The following is a 21292-nucleotide window of genomic DNA, read 5'->3' as shown; positions in this document are numbered from 1 at the left end:
AGTTGCACAACATGTGTTAGCTCTCTGTGTTGATGTTTACTCATTGTGGTTCTCTCTGCAGAATTAAGAGTGCCATATAAGGTTTTGTTCACACCTTTCAGGCAGGGGATCAGTTCTTTGCAGTTGCATGCAAAGTTTCTATAGCAATGTAAAGGGAGCAGACAGCAACCACCTATAGATGTGAAATAAATTAAGTATTGCAGTGCAGTTTTGTAAATTAGTAAGTTCCTTATTATAATAATTGTTTAATAATAACATTATGACAGCAGGTGTTTCTCTAATATAATGTAACAGTCTCTTCCTTATTGTTTAGGTTTATTTTGGAACTTCCCATCCGCGGTCATACCTTTCTGCCAATGTTACTGGTTTCAAGTGTGTTACAGGGATGTCATGTTTAATGAGGAAAGAGATTCTTGACCAGGCTGGTGGGCTTATTGCATTTGCACAGTATATAGCTGAAGATTATTTCATGGCCAAGGCGATAGCAGATCGGTAAGTTGTGGGCAGTTTAAATTTTAAAGAAAGGCAAAACCTAGAAAGCGTTATTGGATACAATTACTCCATAAAGACAGGAAAAACGGAGCACTCGCCACTTTGTAGTTGCAGACAGGTACCTCTTTATTTTTCACATGTGTTCAGCGAGATGATGTGCGGGAGGTTCTAAGGAGATCACACGGGGCCCGTGTGATCTCCTTAGAACCCCCCGCACATGATCTCGTCCTCCTTCCCTATTTTCATGTTCTGTCGCTGAACACGTGAAAAATAGAGGTACCTGTCTGCAACTACAAAGTGGCGAGTGCTCCGTTTTTCCTGTCTTTATGGAGTCATTGCATAATTCCTGTCTTATGTACGAGTAGCACCACCCCCAATCAGACACGTTACCTGAAGCGCAGAGTGAAGGTTTTGAATTTTTGAACCTGTCTGAACTGTTTCATAGTGGTTGTGCCAGGAAGCTTTCTTTTTCTTTAAGAGGATAGATTATTGTATACATTTGCCTCCAGCTTTGTACTTTTTATGGTGCAAGCAATTATTCATTCATAGGTCTTTATTAAAAATGTTCTAATGATTCTAACAGGGTGCGGCGGGGAAGATCACGGGGGTCCCCAGTGGCGGGACCCCCGCGATCAGGCATCTTATCCCCTATCCTTTGGATAGGGGATAAGATGTCTTAGTGCCGGAGTACCCCTTTAAAGGGGTACCCAATGGAAAACCTTTTTTTTTTTTTTTCTCAAATCAACTGGTGCCAGATTTGTAAATTACTTCTATTTAAAAATATTAATACTTCCAGTACATATCAGCTGCTGTATCCTCCACAGGAAGTTGTATTTGTTTCAGGAATTCTTTTCAGTCTGACCACAGTGCTCTCTGCTGACACCTCTGTCCATGTCAGGAACTGTACAGAGCAGGAGCAAATCCCCCATAGCAAACCTATCCTGCTATGGAAAGTTCTGGACAGGGACAGATGTGTCAGCAGAGAGCACTGTGGTGTCAGACAGAAAATAAATTCAAAAAGAAAATAATTTCATTGGAGCACACTGCAGCTGATAAGTACTGTAAGTATTAAGATTTTTTAATAGAAGTAATTTACAAATCTGTTTAACTTTCTGGCACCAGTTGATTTAAAAAAAAAAAAGCTGGCCATACATGTTAGTTCATCTATTACACATCTCACCCGATTGCCCCATACTGAGTTTTTAATCGTAAGAGGGGTAAGAACAAAACAACTAGGACGTTTACCTCCAACATATCTTTCTCTCCCAACATCTGTTGTCATGGGGAGAGTCAGGGTCTATTCACACGTGCAGGATTTCAAGCTGTGTTCAGTCATTCAGTTTACATTGAAATCTGCAGCAGAAAATCCTTCATATCAAATCTGCGCGGAATACTATATGTGTGAATAGACCATCAGAAAGCCTAATCCCCAAGGAACAGGCTTGTATTGCAAAGAATAGTTAACTATGCTTTATAGTACAATTAGTGTCCCAGGGCTCCGACATATTCCTCATATATATATATATATATATATATATATATATATATATATATATATTATATATATATAATATATATATATACAAGAATGACCGTATATTCACATATGTTTACCCATTTAAAAACGAAATGGCTCTGTTGGCGTGTATGCCAACACATTTACCTCACATATATGCTGAATGTGCACCAGAGATATAGGCCCAGATTTATCAAACTCTGAGAGAGGGAAAAAAAAGTGATTTTTCTACAGCAACCAATCAAAGCTCAGCTAACGAGCTCTAGTAAAGTGAAAGCTGAACTGTGATTGGTTAATGTTGGAAAATCACTATTTTTTTTTTCTCACATAGTTTGATAAATCTGGGCCATAGTGTATATTTAGTCTTCTCTATAGACGGCTCCAGTGTTAATACAAAGCATGCAGAAATTGTCTTGTCCCAACAGATGTTGCAGTAGCCAATATATTGGACACCCCAAACAATAGACCAGCTGATCAAAGAAAACCCCTTTAAACTCTTATTTTTATATATAACCACTTTTCTCCATGTTTGTTGGTTTAATAGTTTCAATTATTTTTATCTTTTTCCTTTTTTGTTTAGGGGTTGGAAATTTGCTATGGCTACCCAAGTTGCAATGCAAAATTCTGGTTGTTACTCTATATCTCAGTTTCAGTCTAGAATGATAAGGTATGTCTAGATACTTTAGTATTCCAAAGTAGTTACATATACTAAACCAGTTACCAGTGTTGAGCAGACCTCTAAATGCAGAATTGATAGTCTGTTGTAAAGTGTTCTAAGCCATTACTTGGATAGACAATAGAATGGGGAAAATGTATCTGAAGTGTCCAAAAAAAGGGCCATTGGTGCCCATAGCAGCTCAACTTTCATTTTATCTGAGCACTTTTAAAATAAAAAGCTGTTTTATGATTGGTTGCTATGGGAAACACATGTTTTCTCGTTCAAAATCATTCCGTGATCTGAACTTAACCGGTTCTGGATGCAGGGTGTACCTGTTGTCATGTTTGAACTGGTGTTTGAAACATTCTCATAAGCTGAGCACGCTTCAAACCCGGTGGGTCCCGACTGCTATCAGCAGCCAGTACCCAGAGTTAATGCCAGGAGCCACCGATCGGGAAGATGCCAGGCTTTAATCCTTTAGACGCTGCAGTTAACTTTAAAAATGAAAGTAAAATGATCCCGGCAGCTAAGCAGAGCTGATAAAGACCATTGTGATGAAATCCCTGCCTCCTCGCTGTCTGATCGGTGATCCTCTGCTGCCTCCACAGGCTGGAGAAGCAGAGCACTGATAACACTGCTCAATGCTTAGCCTAAGCTCAGCATTGAACAGTATATGCAATCGCAAAAAAAAGTAAAATGTAAAAAGATAATAAATGTGAATAAGCACCTCCCCTAACAAAAGTTCGAATCGCCCCCATTTTCCCATTTTTTAAAATAAAATAATGTAATCAAAAATAAACATATGTGGTATTGCCACATACGTAAGTGTCCGAACTATTAAAATATAAGGTTAGTTAAACCGCACGGTCAATTGCGTACACGTAAAAAAATACCAAAGTCCAAAATTGCCCATATTTGATCACTTCATATACCATTAATGTATAAAAAAAAGTGATCAAAAAGTCCCATAAAAACAGAAATGTTACTGATAAAAAGTACAGACCTCGGTGCAAAAAATTAGCCTCGTATAGCCCCGTATACTGAAAAATTAAAAAGTTATAGAGGTCAGAAGATGACCATTTCAAACATACAAATGTTGGTGCATGTAGTTATAATTCTTTTGACCCCTTAAGGACGCAGCCCATTTGGGCCTTTAGGACGCAGACAATTTCATTTTTACGTTTTCGTTTTTTCCTCCTCGCCTTCAAAAAATCATAACTTTTTTTTATATTTTCCTCCACAGACTAGTATGAGGGCTTGTTTTTTGTGCGACCAGTTGTCCGTTGTAATGCCATCACTCATTTTACCATAAAATGTATGGCGCAACCAAAAAAATACTATTTGTGTGGTGCAATTAAAAAGATTTTGGAAGGTTTAGTTTTAACGCCGTACCGTTTACAGTAAAAATGACATGTGTTCTTTATTCTTTGGGTCAATACGATTAAAATGATACCCATGATATCATTAACATTTTATTTTAATAGTTCAGATATTTACGCACGCGGCGATACCAAATATGTATATAAAAAAAATTTTTTAAACTTTTTGGGGTGAAAATGGGACAATTTACGTTTTTATTGGGGGAGGGGGTTTTTCACTTTTTTTTTTTTTTTACTTTTATACCTATACACAATATAGAATCACTCGATTGCTAATACTGTTCAGTGCTATGTATAGGACATAGCACTGATCAGCATTATCGGTCATCTTCTGCTCTGGTCTGCGGGAAGGCAGATCAGAGCAGAAGACGCCGGGAAGGCAACGGAGCCAGGTGAGGGGACCTCCGTCTGCCGTGCTGGATGATCGGATCACCGCGGCAGCGCTGCGGGCGATCCGATCATCCATTTTAGTGACCGCGATACTGCAGATGTGGTGATCTGCGGGATCGCGGATGTTGGCCATTACAGGCGGGTCCCTGGCTTCGATCAGCAGCCGGGACCTGCCGCGCATGATCCGGGCATTGCTCCGATGCTCACGGTTATGCTTAGGACGTAAATGTACGTTCTGGTGCTTTAAGTACCACCTCACCAGGACGTACATTTACGTCCTGCGTTGTTAAGGGGTTAAAGTAGTAAAATAAAATAAAACCTACATAAATTGGGTATCCTTGTAACCGTATGGACCTACAGAATAAAGATGAGGTGTCCTTTTTACCAAAAAGTGCACTGCGTAGAAACGGAAGCTCCCAAAACTTATAAAATGGCAGTTTTTATTTTTTACCACACAAATAAGTGTTAGTTTTTTCGCCGCAGATTGCTATAAAAATAGTGATGTCATTACAAAGTATGATTGGTGACGCAAAAAACAAGCACTTATAAAGGTCTGTAGGTGCAAAATTGAGAGTTTTCATTTTCAGGAAGGTGAGGAGGAAAAAAGGAAAGTGCAAAAACGGAAAACCTGAGTCATTAAGGCCAAAATAGGCTGCGTCCTCAAATGGTTTAAAGGGGTACTCCGGTAGAATATTTTTATTTTTATTTTTTTAAATCAACTGGTGCCAGAAAAATAAAAATTTGTAAATTACTTCTAGTAAAAAATCTTTACCCTTCCAGTACTTATTAGCAGCTGTATGCTGCAGAGGAAATTATTTTCTTTTTGAATTTCTTTTTTGTCTTGTCCACAGTGCTCTCTGCTGACACCTCTGTCTGTGTCAGGAACTGTCCAGAGCAAGAGAAAAGCCCCATAGCAAACCTATCCTGCTCTGGACAGTTCCTGACACAGACAGAGGTGTCAGCAGAGAGCACTGTGGACAAGACAAAAAAGAAAATAATTTCCTCTGTAGCATACAGCTGATAAGTACTGAAAGAATAAATATTTTTAAATAGAAGTAATTTACAAATCTGAATTCGGGTAGAAAACAGACATGGTGCACATCTACAATCTTGTATAATGATCTGATTGCTTCTCAGCATAATATCAAAAACTAACAGGTTGTTAGTATACATTTTTGATCAAAAAGTACAAGCCCACTCACCACGTCAAGGCCACCTATTTAGAGTGGGTCCCTAACGTCCCTAGCATAAAATGACGCAGCACTGGGCGGCGACCACCACCGCCGCGACACCAATGCCCACAGGGGGGGAAACGACCCACTGGCAGAGCGGCCCCAATGCCACTCAAACCAGTCTATGGGTCGCACCTCCCCGCAGACACGGCGCCACGGCAGCAACGGACGCCGCACAGCACCACACCAGTGTGAACAAGGTGTAACAGCACACTTACCATGCTCTCCCAGTCAGACTGGGAGGCTGCTAGGGAAGAAATGGCCCTTGTGTAGCTAACTACTACTTATATAGGGTTGGGCTGAGGGGGGGGAGAAAGAGTGCAGACACAAGTTAAAAAAAGAGGGGATAGAAATCACAGTGTGAATTCGGGTAGAAAACAGACATGGTGCACATCTTCAATCTTGTATAATGATCTGATTGCTACTCAGCATAATATCATATATAAGGGCCATTTCTTTCCTAGCAGCCTCCCAGTCTGACTGGGAGAGCATGGTAAGTGAGCTATTACACCTTGTTCACACTGGTGTGGTGCTGTGCGGCGTCCGTTGCTGCCGTGTCTGCGGGGAGGTGCGACCTATAGACTGGTTTGAGTGGCATTGGGGTTGCTCTGCCAGTGGGTCGTTTCCTCTCCGTGGGCACTGGTGTCGCGGCGGTGGTGGTCGCCGCCCAGTGCTACGCCATTTTATGCTAGGGACGTTAGGGACCCACTCTAAATAGGTGGCCTTGACGTGGCGAGTGGGCTTGTACTTTTTGATCAAAAATGTATACTAACAACCTGTTCGTTTTTGATATTATGCTGAGAAGCAATCGGATCATTATACAAGATTGTAGATGTGCACCATGTCTGTTTTCTACCCAAATTCATTAATTTACAAATCTGTTTTAACTTTCTGGCACCAGTTAAAAAAAAAAAAAAAGTTTTCCGCCAGAGTACCCCTTTTAAGGAGCTATCCATAAAAAAAGTGTCCCCTATCCACAGCGTCTGATCATGGAGGGTCTCAAAAGGGTCTAGTGTGAATAGCACACAGAAAAAGAGCAATGCGGTATTCAAATTTAAAATGGCATTTCTAAACGTATCTGATTTTCAATACATGATTGCTGCATTCTTCTAAACCAATGTGTTGTACGTAGTTTTTTTTATGATCCAAAGAATAAAAGTGAGAAGAACTTATTTGTTTTATTTCTTGCAGATGGACTAAGCTTAGGATCAATATGGTACCTGCCACAATCGTGTGTGAACCTATCTCTGAATGTTTTGTGTCAAGTTTAATAATCGGCTGGGCCGCACACCACATCTTCCGATGGGACATTATGGTGTTCTTTATGTGTCACTGTTTGGCTTGGTTCATATTTGATTATATTCAGCTCAGGGGTGTACAGGTATGTTCTGTGTTGTGTTTTTTTGTTTTTTTTATATTTGTTGTGTTTTCAGTGAGTTTTGTTATCATTGATCAGAGGTAACATTACAACCTTGAATAGGTCAAGTGAATAACATGGATTTTATTCACAGTGGCATCTATAAAGGGATGGGATATATGGGCAGCAAGTGAACAGTCACTACACAAAAAAGCAATGTGTGATTCGATGTAAAGAACAGGTCCATGTATCCAGAATTAGATGTAGTATAGTAATCAGGTGTTACTGTATCAATCCAATCAAACAAAATCCCACTAAAACAGGGGGGTCCTTCACTAGGGGCTTTATCTGTCTGGTGACATCAACACGTTTCTGATGTTTGAAACATACTTAATCATGACTAATGTGTTCCGAACGCCAGAAACTTATTTACGTCACCAGGGTAAATGTTCCTGTGGTTGTACCAGTTTGTGAAATAAAGCCCCTTATGACGCATCCTTCGTTTTGGCTGGATTTTGTTCAAATGGATTGACTAAAAGCTGAGATCTGGTTTGATCTGGGCAGTTCTATGTATTGTTACTGCATCAATACCTCTTCCCCAGACCTGTGCACAGATGTGGTTTGCTTAAGCTGAGGGAATAATGTTTTTGTTTTGTTTTTTTGTCTCCACCAGGGTGGGCCTCTTCCTTTTTCAAAACTGGACTATGCAGTTGCATGGTTCATCAGAGAGTCTATGACGATATATATCTTTTTATCTGCCCTGTGGGACCCCACCATCAGCTGGAGGACAGGAAGATATAGATTACGATGTGGAGGCACGGCAGAAGAAATCCTAGATGTATAGTTTTGGACTTTTGTATATAAAAGAAAAAAAGAAAGAAAAAAAAAAAGTATTATAAATTATGTTTATACGAATGCTTTTAAAGAAACTACCTTTTGAATAGTTTTTACATATGTTTTGCTCTCTGATCCTTAATTTATTTTGCATGGCACTTGTATCTGTGAAGATGAGATGTTTGTGATCTGGGCCATATAGGGGCTTTTTTGGGGTGATCAAAACTGAATGAATATAAGTGCTCTGCAGTAAATGGCATCTAAGGCAGAAAGTGAATGGTGCCTTTTATAGTGACACGAAGACACACGTGGCGAAGGATTATTTTTTTCTGCTTTCCAAGGAACATTAATGACAAAGCATCTGAGCCCTAACCTGCGAATATCTGCAAAGTTGAAAGATTCCACATGCCGATTCACTCCTCCTTCAATGAAACATGCCTCTTTTTATGGACAAATTATCGGCTACCTCTTCAGATAACAGTTGTGAAACCGTCAGTATATGAATGGTAATGTCAAAAATGCATTAGCAAAAACATGTACTCATTGATTTTACAGATCGGAGGCTGCCATGTTTGATTGAGAAACATTTTTTTGAGAAAGCAAACTATAAAATCAATGGGAACCAGTGACCCTGTATCATAAAGCTTTTTATGATCGATGAAATCATATCTTCCCTGAGACTTGATAGTTTGCATTCTTGGACATATTGGCTTTGATTACAAAGTGATTGTTTACACTGTGACTAGTAAATTTAAATATGGTAGAGATCAGGAAGTGCAAAGCTGGGTTCACATACTGTTATTGTGTCGCAATTTTTTAACTGGAAAATGGGTAAAGGAGCTGAAGTCTAATTTCTTCTTGTGTTTTACTTTACTCTTCGGGACATCTTGATCTTGTCCTTATCTCCCCAAAACAGCTCCACAATTTCAGTATGTATACCCAACCTTAGAAAGGTTGGTTTGTGTCTTCCTAGCTGTTACGGCACTTAACCAAAAGTAGACTGTTTGATTGCTCCTTGTGGCTTGCCATGCTCTTGAAGGCCATTGCTCAATAATATTTCCCATTTGGGAATCTTGCTAATCTCAATGCTGTATCTAGCCTTAGCCTTTAACTCCAGACTTCCTCCTGGTGAGGTGACTTTGTTTCCTTATTGGTTATTTTTTTTTATACTTTATTATTGCCTAGCTGTTCTGCTTGTTTCTCTTTATACATATGAAAAAATGCAGTTTAGTAATTCACGCATTGAAACTATTTTCTTACTCCACATAAAATTACTAAAACAAGTCGTTTTGTGACCTGTATATAGTAACTTTTTAATGCATGTATAATATTCAAAATGAAAATCACAGTAAATATTGTAAATATATATTTAAACATGTACAAAACAAAGTGAGGATGTATTTGCCGTAACTGAAAAGTTGTAAACAGGCTTAATTTATTAGCTCTCAAACATGTCTACTGTTGGGTTGTCTGCTTTATACAGTTGGATTTTTGTTTTGTTTTTTTTAATCTACGCTCGTGTTACAATGTGAAAAGATGTAAATGCATGCTGTATATTATTCCTTGCTACTGTAACTGTTTGTACTTGGATGTTTCCAGCAGTTATGTCTGATCTCCTGTATAGCTCTGGTGAACTGGGCATATTATGGTTGTGTATACGCTCTCGAAAGAAGTGAGCAGGAAATGCATAAGCCTTTAATCTGTGTACATATACATACGTCTTGTTATGTCACCCCCATCTTGCTCCACGCTATCGACACACTGGCTAGTAGGAAGGTCTCACTCTTGCTAACATTTTTACCCATTTGTTAAAGCAATAATTACCTCTTCTAGTGTTTGTATGGGCACTTACCTTTGCCTTGCTGAGCCTAAAGATAATATATATATATATATATATATATATATATATATTATGTAAAATATTTGTGTATATGTGTATGTATGTATATATATATATATATATATATATATATATATATATATATATATATATATATATATATATATATATTTTATGAAAGTATGTGTGTATATATATATATATATATATATATATATATATATATATATATATATATATATATAATATAAATTGCCCAAGTGTTCCTTCCCCTGTAACTAGTCTTTGAATGAAACCATCCAAGCCAGCTTAATATTTTGCCTTATGACATCATGATTTTTGGTTTGAAGGGCATCTGTTTGGTGGGGTGAGGCTTTTGTTGCATGTTCGCTTTCTTTACATGAATCGGGGATGTGGTGCCCTGATGAAATGGCACATTGCAAGCCAGTCTAGTTGTGACCCACATGAGCTGTTCATAAATTGCTTCTTTGTTTATATATTTTGTACGTTTTTGTTTTTTTAAAAACATGTATGTATAGTGAAGTTTGGTTGATGCCATCCATTACGCTGCTATCCCCATCATACACTGTACTATCTGGAAGCTTTTTGGTGTATGCAGTGTATTTACAATATGAAGGCTGGACAGACTTATAGGTTATTTTTATGTTTTCTAGGTATAACCATGATATTTTGCACTTCTCTTACATCTGCTTATGAAGGCAGAAAGAAAAATGACGCTTCTCTGAAGCGCACAGTTGAAGCTTCTATTTTGTGTTGGAAATTTTTAGCTTTCAGCACTCTTGAAAGTATCACAAGAAGAATTTTTGAATTCCAAATACTGTGTATAATTTAAAAGTGGTCTTAGTAGATGCAAATGAGGAAATGTGTAGAATATTTTCAGTGTTTATTTAAAATAATTGTTTCTTGTTGGTTGTTAAAAAAAAAAAAATTGAAGAAAAAGAGAATAAACTTTCACAATCAAAAGATGAAACGTGTGGTATCTGGTCATTTGGTCTTCGGCTGATAGCAGTCGCCCGGAATTACTTCCAGTAAATGTAATATTATTCTGAAGTTACTTACAAATTACCATGAGCAATCATACTGACTCTTCTACCACAGGAACATTTTGGTTTTAGTTTGTTCCTTCCATTAAAGGAAATGACAATTTCCTGTTATTGGGGTATTATCAAGCATTACTGAACATACATTATTACTGATTGGGGGGGAAAAATGTAATTTTTGTGTTTAGCTTTACAGATCTGACATCTATTTTTAATTCAAGTTGAATGTGATTTTATATAGGGCCATATGGACATCAGCATCTTCTCTGGTAGGTAATGAACTAAGTTAATACATTTCATGATTCACAAGTTCTTAATGGCAATGCATTTCTGAGCAGAAACCACAGAAAGAATAGACATGTCTGCCACGGGAGTTCTTCGATGTGCACAGTGCAGCAGAATCCCATTGAAATCAATGGGACTCAGTTGCAGCAGAATTTCCAAGCTGAATATTCTTGTGGAAAGTCTACTCTGTGAACATGGCCTCAGACAATCACTACAAGAAGTGATTTTAAAGATATTCAAATTTAAAAGCTTCCAACAAACAACAAATAAGTTGGCCAACTTTCTTTTCATTTCTTATTAATGTGCTTGTTTGGCTCATTTTAACATAGATATGGTCACATGCAAGCAGTAATTTAGTAGTATGTAAAAGTAGACAGTACAACATATGTGGATCAGCATTTTATACTCCAAGAGACACATAGAAACACAGAAAAAAATCTGTTCACAAATAATAATCTTTTTAAATAAGCATGCTCAATACCACAGACTTTTCGTGTGGATTTCACCTTGAGGGTACGTTCCCACCTGGCGTATACGCAGCGTATTTAACGCTGCGCAAAATTTGCGGCAGCAGCGGGAAATACGCTGCTTATTCCTCGCTTACTATACACACAGGTCTTTCCGGCGGCAGCTCTATGTGTGCTGTGAGTTTTGGAGGCGGAGCCGCTCGTCAGTCACATTGGCACACAGCCCCGCCTCCAAAACTCGCTACACGCATAGTGCTGCCGCCGGAAAGCCCTGTGTGCACCCTAAGAGAACAAAAGCACATTACATTATGGCATATTTCATATGAAGTAATGGCTGAGATAAGGTGATTGCATAATGTTTAGTCTGTACGCTGTGGCTATACTTTTTAAATACCATCAAAAAGGTGTTCCAACACCTACTGTGTACTCTATAGTCTTTAATAGACAACACAGTCTACTTGTGGCTACGTTTCATCTGGTTTATGCCAGCATATATTTTATTCTGACATTGGACAGTTGGATAGCAGTTAGGATATAAAAGCAAACTGTACCTTTCCTGGAGCTGATGGTGGTTACCAAACGTATTAAATTGTCTTTTCATTTTTTAACATAGAGTCAAGGAGGGGGAGCAGAGCTGCTCATGTGCCAGTCTGGCACACCCTGCTCACCCTCACCTCCCAGCACCCCCTTGTTTTTCATACAGAGGTCTGTACATCAGCCAAGAAGGTCTGTGAGGTAAGGTGAACAAGGATGTCTACCAAACTGTGGCACTTAAGCAGCTTGTCTCTACCTCCTTGACATTTGGTTAAACCATACCTACAATCATATGTTAAATTCTGTTAAATGTTTAAAAAAAAAAAAAACAGATTTTTCAAATTGGCATGCATTTTTAATTTAGCACGGTTCTCCCTGGCTTATATATTTAACTATGCAGGAGACAACGCTTCCTGCTCTGTCTCCACAGCACCCATCTCCAGCACGGGACCTATTATAATGTGATTTGATGGCACTGGGTTCAGCTGTAGTGCGAAGCTCTGTTTCATAATACAAAGAAATATACAGCAGGGATCAGGAAGAACTGCGGCCAGTTCAGGGATTTTGGTGCCGAATTTGCAATGCATAGTGCACAGTGCCTTTTATGATTTTTATTTTTTTAGATAAAGAAAAGCATTACAGGTACCCTTTAAGAAGTACAAAAAGGCAATTTTATAAGTTTATCAACCATCATCAGCTCCAGGAAAGGGACTGTTTACTTTTAACCCTTCAAGGGGTTATCCAGCATTTCAGTTTTTTGCAAACTTGCCCAGAATTCTGTCATTCAAAATAAACAAACAGGACTTACCTCCCATCACTCCCAAATGCCTCCAGTATCCCACTACTAGGGCTGGGCGGTATGACCAAATGTGTGTATCACGATATTTTTTAAACCTTTGGCGGTTCCACAGTATATAACGGTATTTCCTAGCCCCCCCTATTAATTATCTGCCCACATCCCCATCGGGCCGCCGGCACTGGCACACTCTACTGTGTGGTATCCCTATGCCCGGGCCGTAGAGGGTAAACAAAATAAACTTTAATGCACCTACGTCGGCCTTACGCTGGTGACGGGAACGTCGGAGAGCTGTCAGCCTATCACCGACCGCAGTGATGTTCCACCTCGACCGGTGATAGGCTGAGCCCACTGTCATGTAAGAAGCCAGCTTCTTACATGACAGTGGGCTCAGCCTATCACCGGCCGAGGAGGAACATTGCTGCGGCTGGTGATGGGCTGACGGCTGTCCGTTGTTCCTGTCCCCTGGAAACAAGTGAGGCCGGTACCGGACCAACGGGAGGTGAATTAAAGTTTATTTTGTTTATTTTTTGCAGCCCGGGCATAGGGATACCGCATAGTATAGAGCTGTGGTCTCCAACCTGCGGACTTCCAGATGTTGCAAAACTACAACTCCCAGCATGACTGGACAGACGTTGGCTGTCCGGGCATGCTGGGAGTTGTAGTTTTGTAACATCTGGAGGTCCGCAGGTTGGAGACCACTGGTATAGTGTGTCACCGCCGGCGGCCGCAACAAACCTGGTGAGGAGGGCAGTACATGCGGGTGACATGTGAGTAGTACCCTGATGGAGACAGCGCTGGGCTTGGCTAATAATAATTGTGGGGAGGAGTAGAACAGTGCTTGCGGGTCACATAGGATTAGTTCCCCGATGTGGGGACAGCGCAGCGTGGGCTGATAATTCATTCCCCAGGGGGAGGGGCCAAACCGATATTGCGGTATGGGAAAAATTCATATCGTGCAGCACAAAAATTGGGCCCTGGCACCAGGAGGAGGGCAGGGGCTCAATACATCACAGCGGCTAAAGAGGGATATTACTTCATGAAGCAGGAAGAGGACTGTAGTGGAGGACAGAAGCAGGATACCAGAGGCACTGGGGGAGCTGCAGGAGGAAAGTCCAGTTAGTTTTATGTTTTTTTTTTTTAATTGTCGGCATTCTGGCCATGTTTGAAGAAAAAAAACTACACAATAAATCATATACTAGATGGCCTAATTTTTCATATTTTTTGTGATTCAAGGCAGGGCCCTCTCCAAACTTCGCCAAAAAAAAAATTTTTTTTTTGAAAGTTATCTTATGGCCCTTCTCCATGGGATGATCACTAGCCCACCAAATGCTTGTTTACATTTATTCCCCCATTTAAAAGGCCCTGCAATCAACAAATGCAGGCATAAAAATGGTTTGTTGGCAGCATATCTCCCCATGTGAACATGGAATGCGCTACTGTCACTAATAAAAGTGAAGAACCAAGAACCGCATTCAGCATTCATTTGTGGGGCTGGACATATTGAGCTGCCTTTCAAAGGGTGTCGACTGGCTCTCATAACAGGCGCTACCTGCCCATGCTTTACTGGGGCCTAGATGACCAGAGCGCACTGTTTAATAATTCTGCTACATGACATGGATTCTTTTTGCACATCGGTCATGTTAGCAAATGAAGTTGAACATTTGGAGACTACACACAGTATATCCATTTATTGTACTGGCCTTCTGTGGAAAGCAAAACTAGTTATGCTAGAAGGACTTGTTCAGCACCTCAAGTGTTAGATATGCAAATACCAGCAGAATGTCACCTGAATATGATCATCTTTGCATATGCCTGCATGGAAATAGCCATTCTAAATATTTTAATAATGATGCCTGATTCCAGGAGAAGTATATGCAATGCCCTGCAGAGGAAGCAAATAACATGCAAATGGCTTTGTATGGCTGATACCTACAAACAGTATGCAAGAACAGAATCTGACCCTGAAATATATGGCCATACTATTGTACATTTTCCTTGATGCAAAGAGTTAAAGGGGTACTACCGTGCAGACAACTTATCCCCTATCTAAAGGATAGGGGATAAGTTGCCTGATCGCGCGGGGTCCCACCGCTGGGGACCCCTGCGATCTCGCACGCAGCACCCTGCTCTCATTAGGCCCCGGAGCGAACATCCGCTCTGGGTCTGATGACGAGGCCGGTGATTGTGATGTCACAGCTCCACCCCCGTGTTATGTCACGCTCCGCCCCTCCATGTAAGTCTATGGCAGGGGACAAGACAGCTATACTCTGGCCCCGTGATCGGCAGTCATCAGACCCGGAGCGGATGTCCGCTCCGGGGCCTGATGAGAGCGGGGTGCTGCATGCGAGATCGCGGGGGTCCCCAGCGGTGGGACCCAGCGCAATCAGGCAACTTATCCCCCCTCCTTTAGATAGGGGATAAGTTGTCAACATGGTAGTACCCCTTTAAACTATTTTTTTTTTTTTTTTAAACATTTGTCCCAACACTTTTTAGTTGGGAAAATGCATACACACACTGGCCATTTAATTAGGTACACCTTACTAGTACCAGGTTGAGAACTGCCTTCATAACTCTTTATTCTTTGGTCAATATGGACATGATGGCATCACACAGTTAAAAGGGTCCTCCATAGAAATTATTTTATATTTTTTTAAATCAACTGGTGCCAGAACGTTACACAGATTTGTAAATTACTTCTATTTAAAACTCCCCAGTACTTATCAGCTGCTGTATCAGCTTTCTGTCTGACACCTGTGTCTGTCTCAGGAACTGTCCAGAGCAGGAGCGAATCCCCATAGCAAACCTCTCCTGCTCTTGACAGTTCCTGACATGGACAGAGGTGTCAGCAGAGAGCACTTTTGTCAGACAGAAAATAAATTCCTGTGGAGCATACAGCAGCTGATATTTACTATAATAATGTATAATAGTAATTTACAAATCTGTTTAACATTCTGGCACCAGTTGATTTAAAAAATATTTTTTTTTCACCGGAGTACCCCTTTAGGATGTTGTGACATGGTGAATTATTCTACTGGAAGCAGCCATCGAAAGATGGTTATACTGTGGTCAGAAAGAGATGCACATGGTCAGTAAAAATATGTTTAGGCTGTCGCATTTAAACAATGCTCAAGTGTCCCAAAGTGTGCCTCAAAAAATATCAGCTTTTTTTTTTTGTTTTAATTCATGAATGGCCCAAAAAAGGCCACTTAGAACTCAATAGTTCAGGTTAAGAAAAACAAATCAAGAAACAACAATGTTTTAACATAACCTTGGGGTGCCAGTACACCCTACAAGTAGCCTCGCGTAGTAACCGCATGTGGTTACCCTTGCTTTGCAGTAAGAAAATTTACCTCAAATTACAACGGATTCTTTGCTTGCAAAAATGAAGCACACACAAAGCATCAGGCCTTGTTCTCACATGTCAGTGGCCAAAACAAGACCCCCAAGCATTCACCAAGGGGTGTGCAATGTTGCAGATATTCTCAGCAACATTGCATGCTTTTGTCAGAATGCGTTCACTGGCATGTAGGAATGCGCCCTTGGGTTAGGGGCATAATTAACATATTTGCTGTGACATTTTCTCATGAAATTTCTGTGCAGATATGTGTGTAGCATGTATATACTCCTGTCACATCCAATCCTAAAAATCATTGTTTTGCTTTTACATAATGTCTTCTCCACCAGTCTCCTCTAGAGCTGCTCTCACTTTTTTGCTGTTGTAGCACTTCTTAGGCTGAATTCACTCACATGCATTCACACTGTTGACATATACCACAGCATGGCCGTGCCGGGCCCATTTATTTAAACGTACCAAACTTAGTCTAAAAGTGACTACACTTGGCAAATTTGCCAGCGTATAACCTTTTTTGTGGGGGACTGAAATGCGTGGTCGACCACGCTTTTGAGTCCCACTGAAAAATATTATATGCTCACAAATGCTCCAGTCACCTCCAGAGCTGCAATTAGTATTATGCTATTACATCACGTATTTGGGCCCTATTAGGCCCTTGCACACTACGGAATATCCGCCTGGCAAAATTCCAGCAGGCATTCTGTATGCAACACAGCCACTGCTGTAATGAAACGGCGGTAAGACCATTGACGGCAATGCATTCGGAATCCACCAAAAGAGTGAACATATGCAGCAGAATCCCATTAAAGACCATGCTGGACTACTGGAAGGGGTCTTGGATGACAAGCTCCAATCTTGGAGCTCAGCACTAGTTACAAAGCCTATTACAAGGCTAAAAAAAAAGCATAAAGCAGAGAAGACTGCACAAAAAACTGCTGAATTGTTTGTGTGTCCCTTTCCTGCCTATTACATGGGAGATGTGTGGTCTACAAGCATTCATTTTTGATTGGTCAGACCGACCTGATGAGCTGACTATCAAGACTTTGCTTATCAGCTGAGCATTTGGGGGCGGTGGGGTGTTGGCCAGTTTAGCTGAAAATTGCCCAGTGTAATACAGCCCTTACTACTATTCTGCTGACACCACATCTTCTTTCTATATGCTGGGTATAATCTTAGTATCTGCTGGTACTCTGTATCTATTGATACTGCATACCATAAAAACAAAACCCCCAAAAACTACAGAATTAGATTTTTTTTTCTCTCCCTTTTACCCTCAAATAAGATTTTATTTAATGCATTAAAGGGGTACTCCAGTGGAAAACTTTATTTTTAATCAACTGGTGCCAGAAAGTAACAGTTTGTAAATTACTTCTATTAAAAAATCTTAATCCTTCCAGTACTTTTTAGCTGCTGAATACTACAGAGGAAATTCTTTTATTTTTGGAACACAGAGCTCTCTGCTGACATCATGACCACAGTGCTCACTGTTGACACCTCTGTCCATTTTAAGAACAGACCAGAGTAGGAGAAAATCCCCATAGAAAACATATGCTGCTCTGGACAGTTCCTAAAATGGACAGAGATGTCAGCAGAGAGCACTGTGCTCATGATGTCAGCAGAGAGCACTGTGTTTCAAAAAGAAAATAATTTCCTCTATAGTATTCAGTAGCTAATAAGTACCGGAAGGATTAAGATTTTTTTATAGAAGTAATTTACAAATCTGTTTAACTTCTGGCACCAGTTGATTTAAAAAAAAAATCCACCGGAGTACCCCTTTAACTCTACCCAAATCTGACTCATTCCAGCCCCCTTCACTGTGTAGTGCAGGGTGCCGATAAGCGATTGATGACCTATCCTAAGCATAGGCCAGCAATCATATTACCCTTGAAAATCTATTCAATTCTTGATAGGAATAACATTTTGTTTAAAATATTTTTATTGATGTATTTATTGTTTATTATTTTTATATTTAGGTTGCCACTGCAGGATATTTAGACCTAGTAAAGCCAGCTGTTGACAATATGCCACCATGGTTACAGAGATAAATGATGGAAGACTTCAAATGTGAGTCACTGCCTTTCATGCCTAACATTCTACTTATAGAGGACTATTTAGTGAGGCACAGTATATTTAGTGAGGCACAGTATATTGTCAGTTTCACTTACGTAACAATATTCCATATAGGCAGCCTTATTCTGGCCCTATACACAACCTTAATAAAAGCCAGGCCTATTTAAACATGACACATTTACATGTGCCAGCCAGAAGCACACTCAAAGGAAACTTGTTAAGATATAACAAATAACATTTTTGAAGTATATTTGTCTTAAACGGGTAATAAACCCATTTGTAAATTTTTGGGACTTCAGTGAATCACAGCGGAAAAACATTGGGGCAGATGAACTATTTTAGATGCGACAAACAACTGGCTTAAATGGCTTGCACAATATTTATTATGAACTTTAGACACATCACATGACAAGACAGTAAGCCAAATAATAGTTTATCTAAACTTAGACTAGACAGTCTACAGATTTATCAGCCTCGGACGAATCTGGCACTTTTTTTTTTTTTTTTTACATTTTACACATTTTTGTTAGATGGTATTAGTAAGCCTGGATCATTATTTTCAAACAAAGAAAAGGTCTGACAGTGATGGCTAATCTATTAAATGAAGTCATTAAAGGGGTACTCCAGTGGAAAAAAAATCAACTGGTGCAAGAAAGTTAAACAGATTTGTAAATTTCTTCTATTTAAAAATCTTAAAGTACATATCAGCTGCTGTATACTACAGAGGAAGTTGTGTAGTTCTTTCCAGTCTGACCACAGTGCTCTCTGCTGACACCTTATCAGGAACTGTTCACAGCAGAATAAAATCCCCATAGCAAGCCTCTCCTGCTCTGGACAGTTCCTGGCACAGACTGAGGTATCAGCAGAGAGCATGTGGTCAGACTGGAAAGAACTACACAACTTTCCCTGGCGTATACAACAGCTGATGAAAAATGGAAGGCTTAAGATTTTTATATAGAAATAATTTACAAATCTGTTAAACTTTCTGGCACCAAACATTTTCTTTCCACTGGAGTACCCCTTTAAGTCATCCAAGAAGACTGTAAAGAGCCCAGACAAATATGTAAATGTCTGTAGGCCTCTTCAGATAAGATGAGCAAAGATAGTATCCATGGGGAAGCTGTAAGGGCAAAGACCTTACCAAAAACACTTAGAAGACCCTACACCTTTGGGTTCTGTGGACTTAGGCAAGAGCACAAGAGGGGGCACAACATGCCAATAGAATGATAAACAAGATGCACAACGTACTGCGAAAACAAAGCAGATATTTAATGAAGTAGTTGTCAAGATCAGCAACACCTGTAATTAGGAAAAACGTGTTCAGACCCTGACAAATCACTGAAACGATCTCTGTGCTTATTTCAGCAAGATAGTCCCATAGACATTCATTATGAGACCATCCCGGTCTTGTGACACAGAGCCAGAAGAGAAAACGCCAAGCGTCCACTTCATACGGATAGTTTAACTGAGTAGTCGGGGTCTGAACACTCAGTTGAAAACTGAACAGATTGCAGTGGTTGCAGCTCTCTCAGCTTCCTAGCCCCATCGATTGCAAAAGATATAACTAATAGTCCAAAATAGGAGAGGATCACTGTATGTGGAAGCACGACACACCAAAGTATTCTCGTCTGTAGTTTATTCCAGAAATCGAGAAACACATTTTCTACAACAAGGTTCATCGGGTCTTTATATATATGATATGGGAACTTGATGTAGGTGCCGATCCGTCCACAAAAAGTATTGTCTGTTTTTTGCAGAAACTACTGAAAACTTAAAGAATACCATGGTGTGTGGCGCCTTCATATACAGCGATCTTCTTTTATGTTGGAACTTTCTGAAGACATGCGTCTCGGAACAGATGGTATTGTTTAACCCCTTAAAGGGGTACTCCGCCCCTTGACATCTTATCCCCTATCCAAAGGATAGGGGATAAGATGTCTGATCGTGGGGGTCCCGCTGCTGGGAACCCCTACGATCTCTTCTGCAGCACCCCCCTCCCACCACGCCCCCTCCCATAGACTTGCATTAAGGGGGAAGGGCGTGACGTGATGTCACGATCCTCTCTCCCCTGCCTTGCCAGACATCAGGCACGAAGCAAAGCTCTCTCTGTGTACCAGATGATAGGGGTGCTGCAGGAGAGATTGTGGGGGTTCCCAGCAGCGGGACCCCTGCGATTAGACATCTTATCTTAAGATGTCTAGGGGCGGAGTACCCCTTTAAGGACATGTGCTATAAATAATACAAAAGTAAAGGATCCCAAATGACACTGTTAAATATGTATGGCCCTCATGGCTAAATTCTGTGTACATCGATCATACTCTTAAAAGCGGAAAACTCAAACTGATTATAATACACCAAAGCAAGAAAAAAAGAGTTCACACTGTACCGCTTAGAATAATTAAAATCATAAACTTATTGCAAATAATATTGAGATAATAAAATTGTATACAGCTACTCAAAATCTGGATATAGTGAGGGCCTCAGGAAATAGGCCGAGCAACTAACAGAGGAGCATACATAATAAAATATAATAAATTCCTGGGAGCAGCTATACAGTGATCCCTCAACATACGATGATAATTCGTTCCAAATGAACCATCGTTACTTGAATCCATGGTATGTTGAGGGATCCGTGCAATAGTAATATAGAATGTTATACTCACGTGTCCCCGCCGCTCCGGACCGTCACCGCTGCCCTGGATCGTCACTCCCCATCGCCGTCATCATGTTTCCGGGTGTCCCCGCTGCTCTGGACCATCACCGCTGCCTTGGATCGTCACTCTCCATCGCCGTCATCACTTCGCTCCAATTGGATGACGGGACGGCGTGCGTGGCGACGTGATGACGACGAAGGAGAGCGACAGCTAGGCAGCAGAGCCTGAAGAGGACGATTCGGAGCAGTGGGGACAGTTGAATGACACTCACAGGAGTAGACGGGGCACATTAAACTGCTATCTGGCAGCAGCTGAAGCAGTCTGCGCTGCTGGATAGCCGTTTATGCGATGGCACGACATACAAAAGCATCG

The 21292-nt window shown here is 40.4% G+C and overlaps 1 protein-coding gene across 1 annotated transcript in view; it reads left to right on the top strand.

The window, feature by feature from the left end:
• The window catches only part of UGCG (UDP-glucose ceramide glucosyltransferase), a 39696-nt gene extending 29960 nt beyond the window's left edge, over positions 1–9736 (top strand). The window contains exons 6-9 of the mRNA XM_056518631.1: positions 314–492; positions 2589–2675; positions 6859–7048; positions 7698–9736. Of these exons, the coding sequence (XP_056374606.1) occupies positions 314–492; positions 2589–2675; positions 6859–7048; positions 7698–7868 (627 nt within the window). The 3' untranslated portion in view covers positions 7869–9736. The remainder of the gene's footprint in view (positions 1–313; positions 493–2588; positions 2676–6858; positions 7049–7697) is intronic.
• The last annotated feature ends 11556 nt before the right edge of the window (positions 9737–21292 follow it).

The sequence above is a fragment of the Hyla sarda genome, chromosome 1, assembly GCF_029499605.1.
Source record: "Hyla sarda isolate aHylSar1 chromosome 1, aHylSar1.hap1, whole genome shotgun sequence".
NCBI lineage: Eukaryota > Metazoa > Chordata > Amphibia > Anura > Hylidae > Hyla > Hyla sarda.
This window is presented reverse-complemented; position numbering and strand designations above follow the sequence as displayed.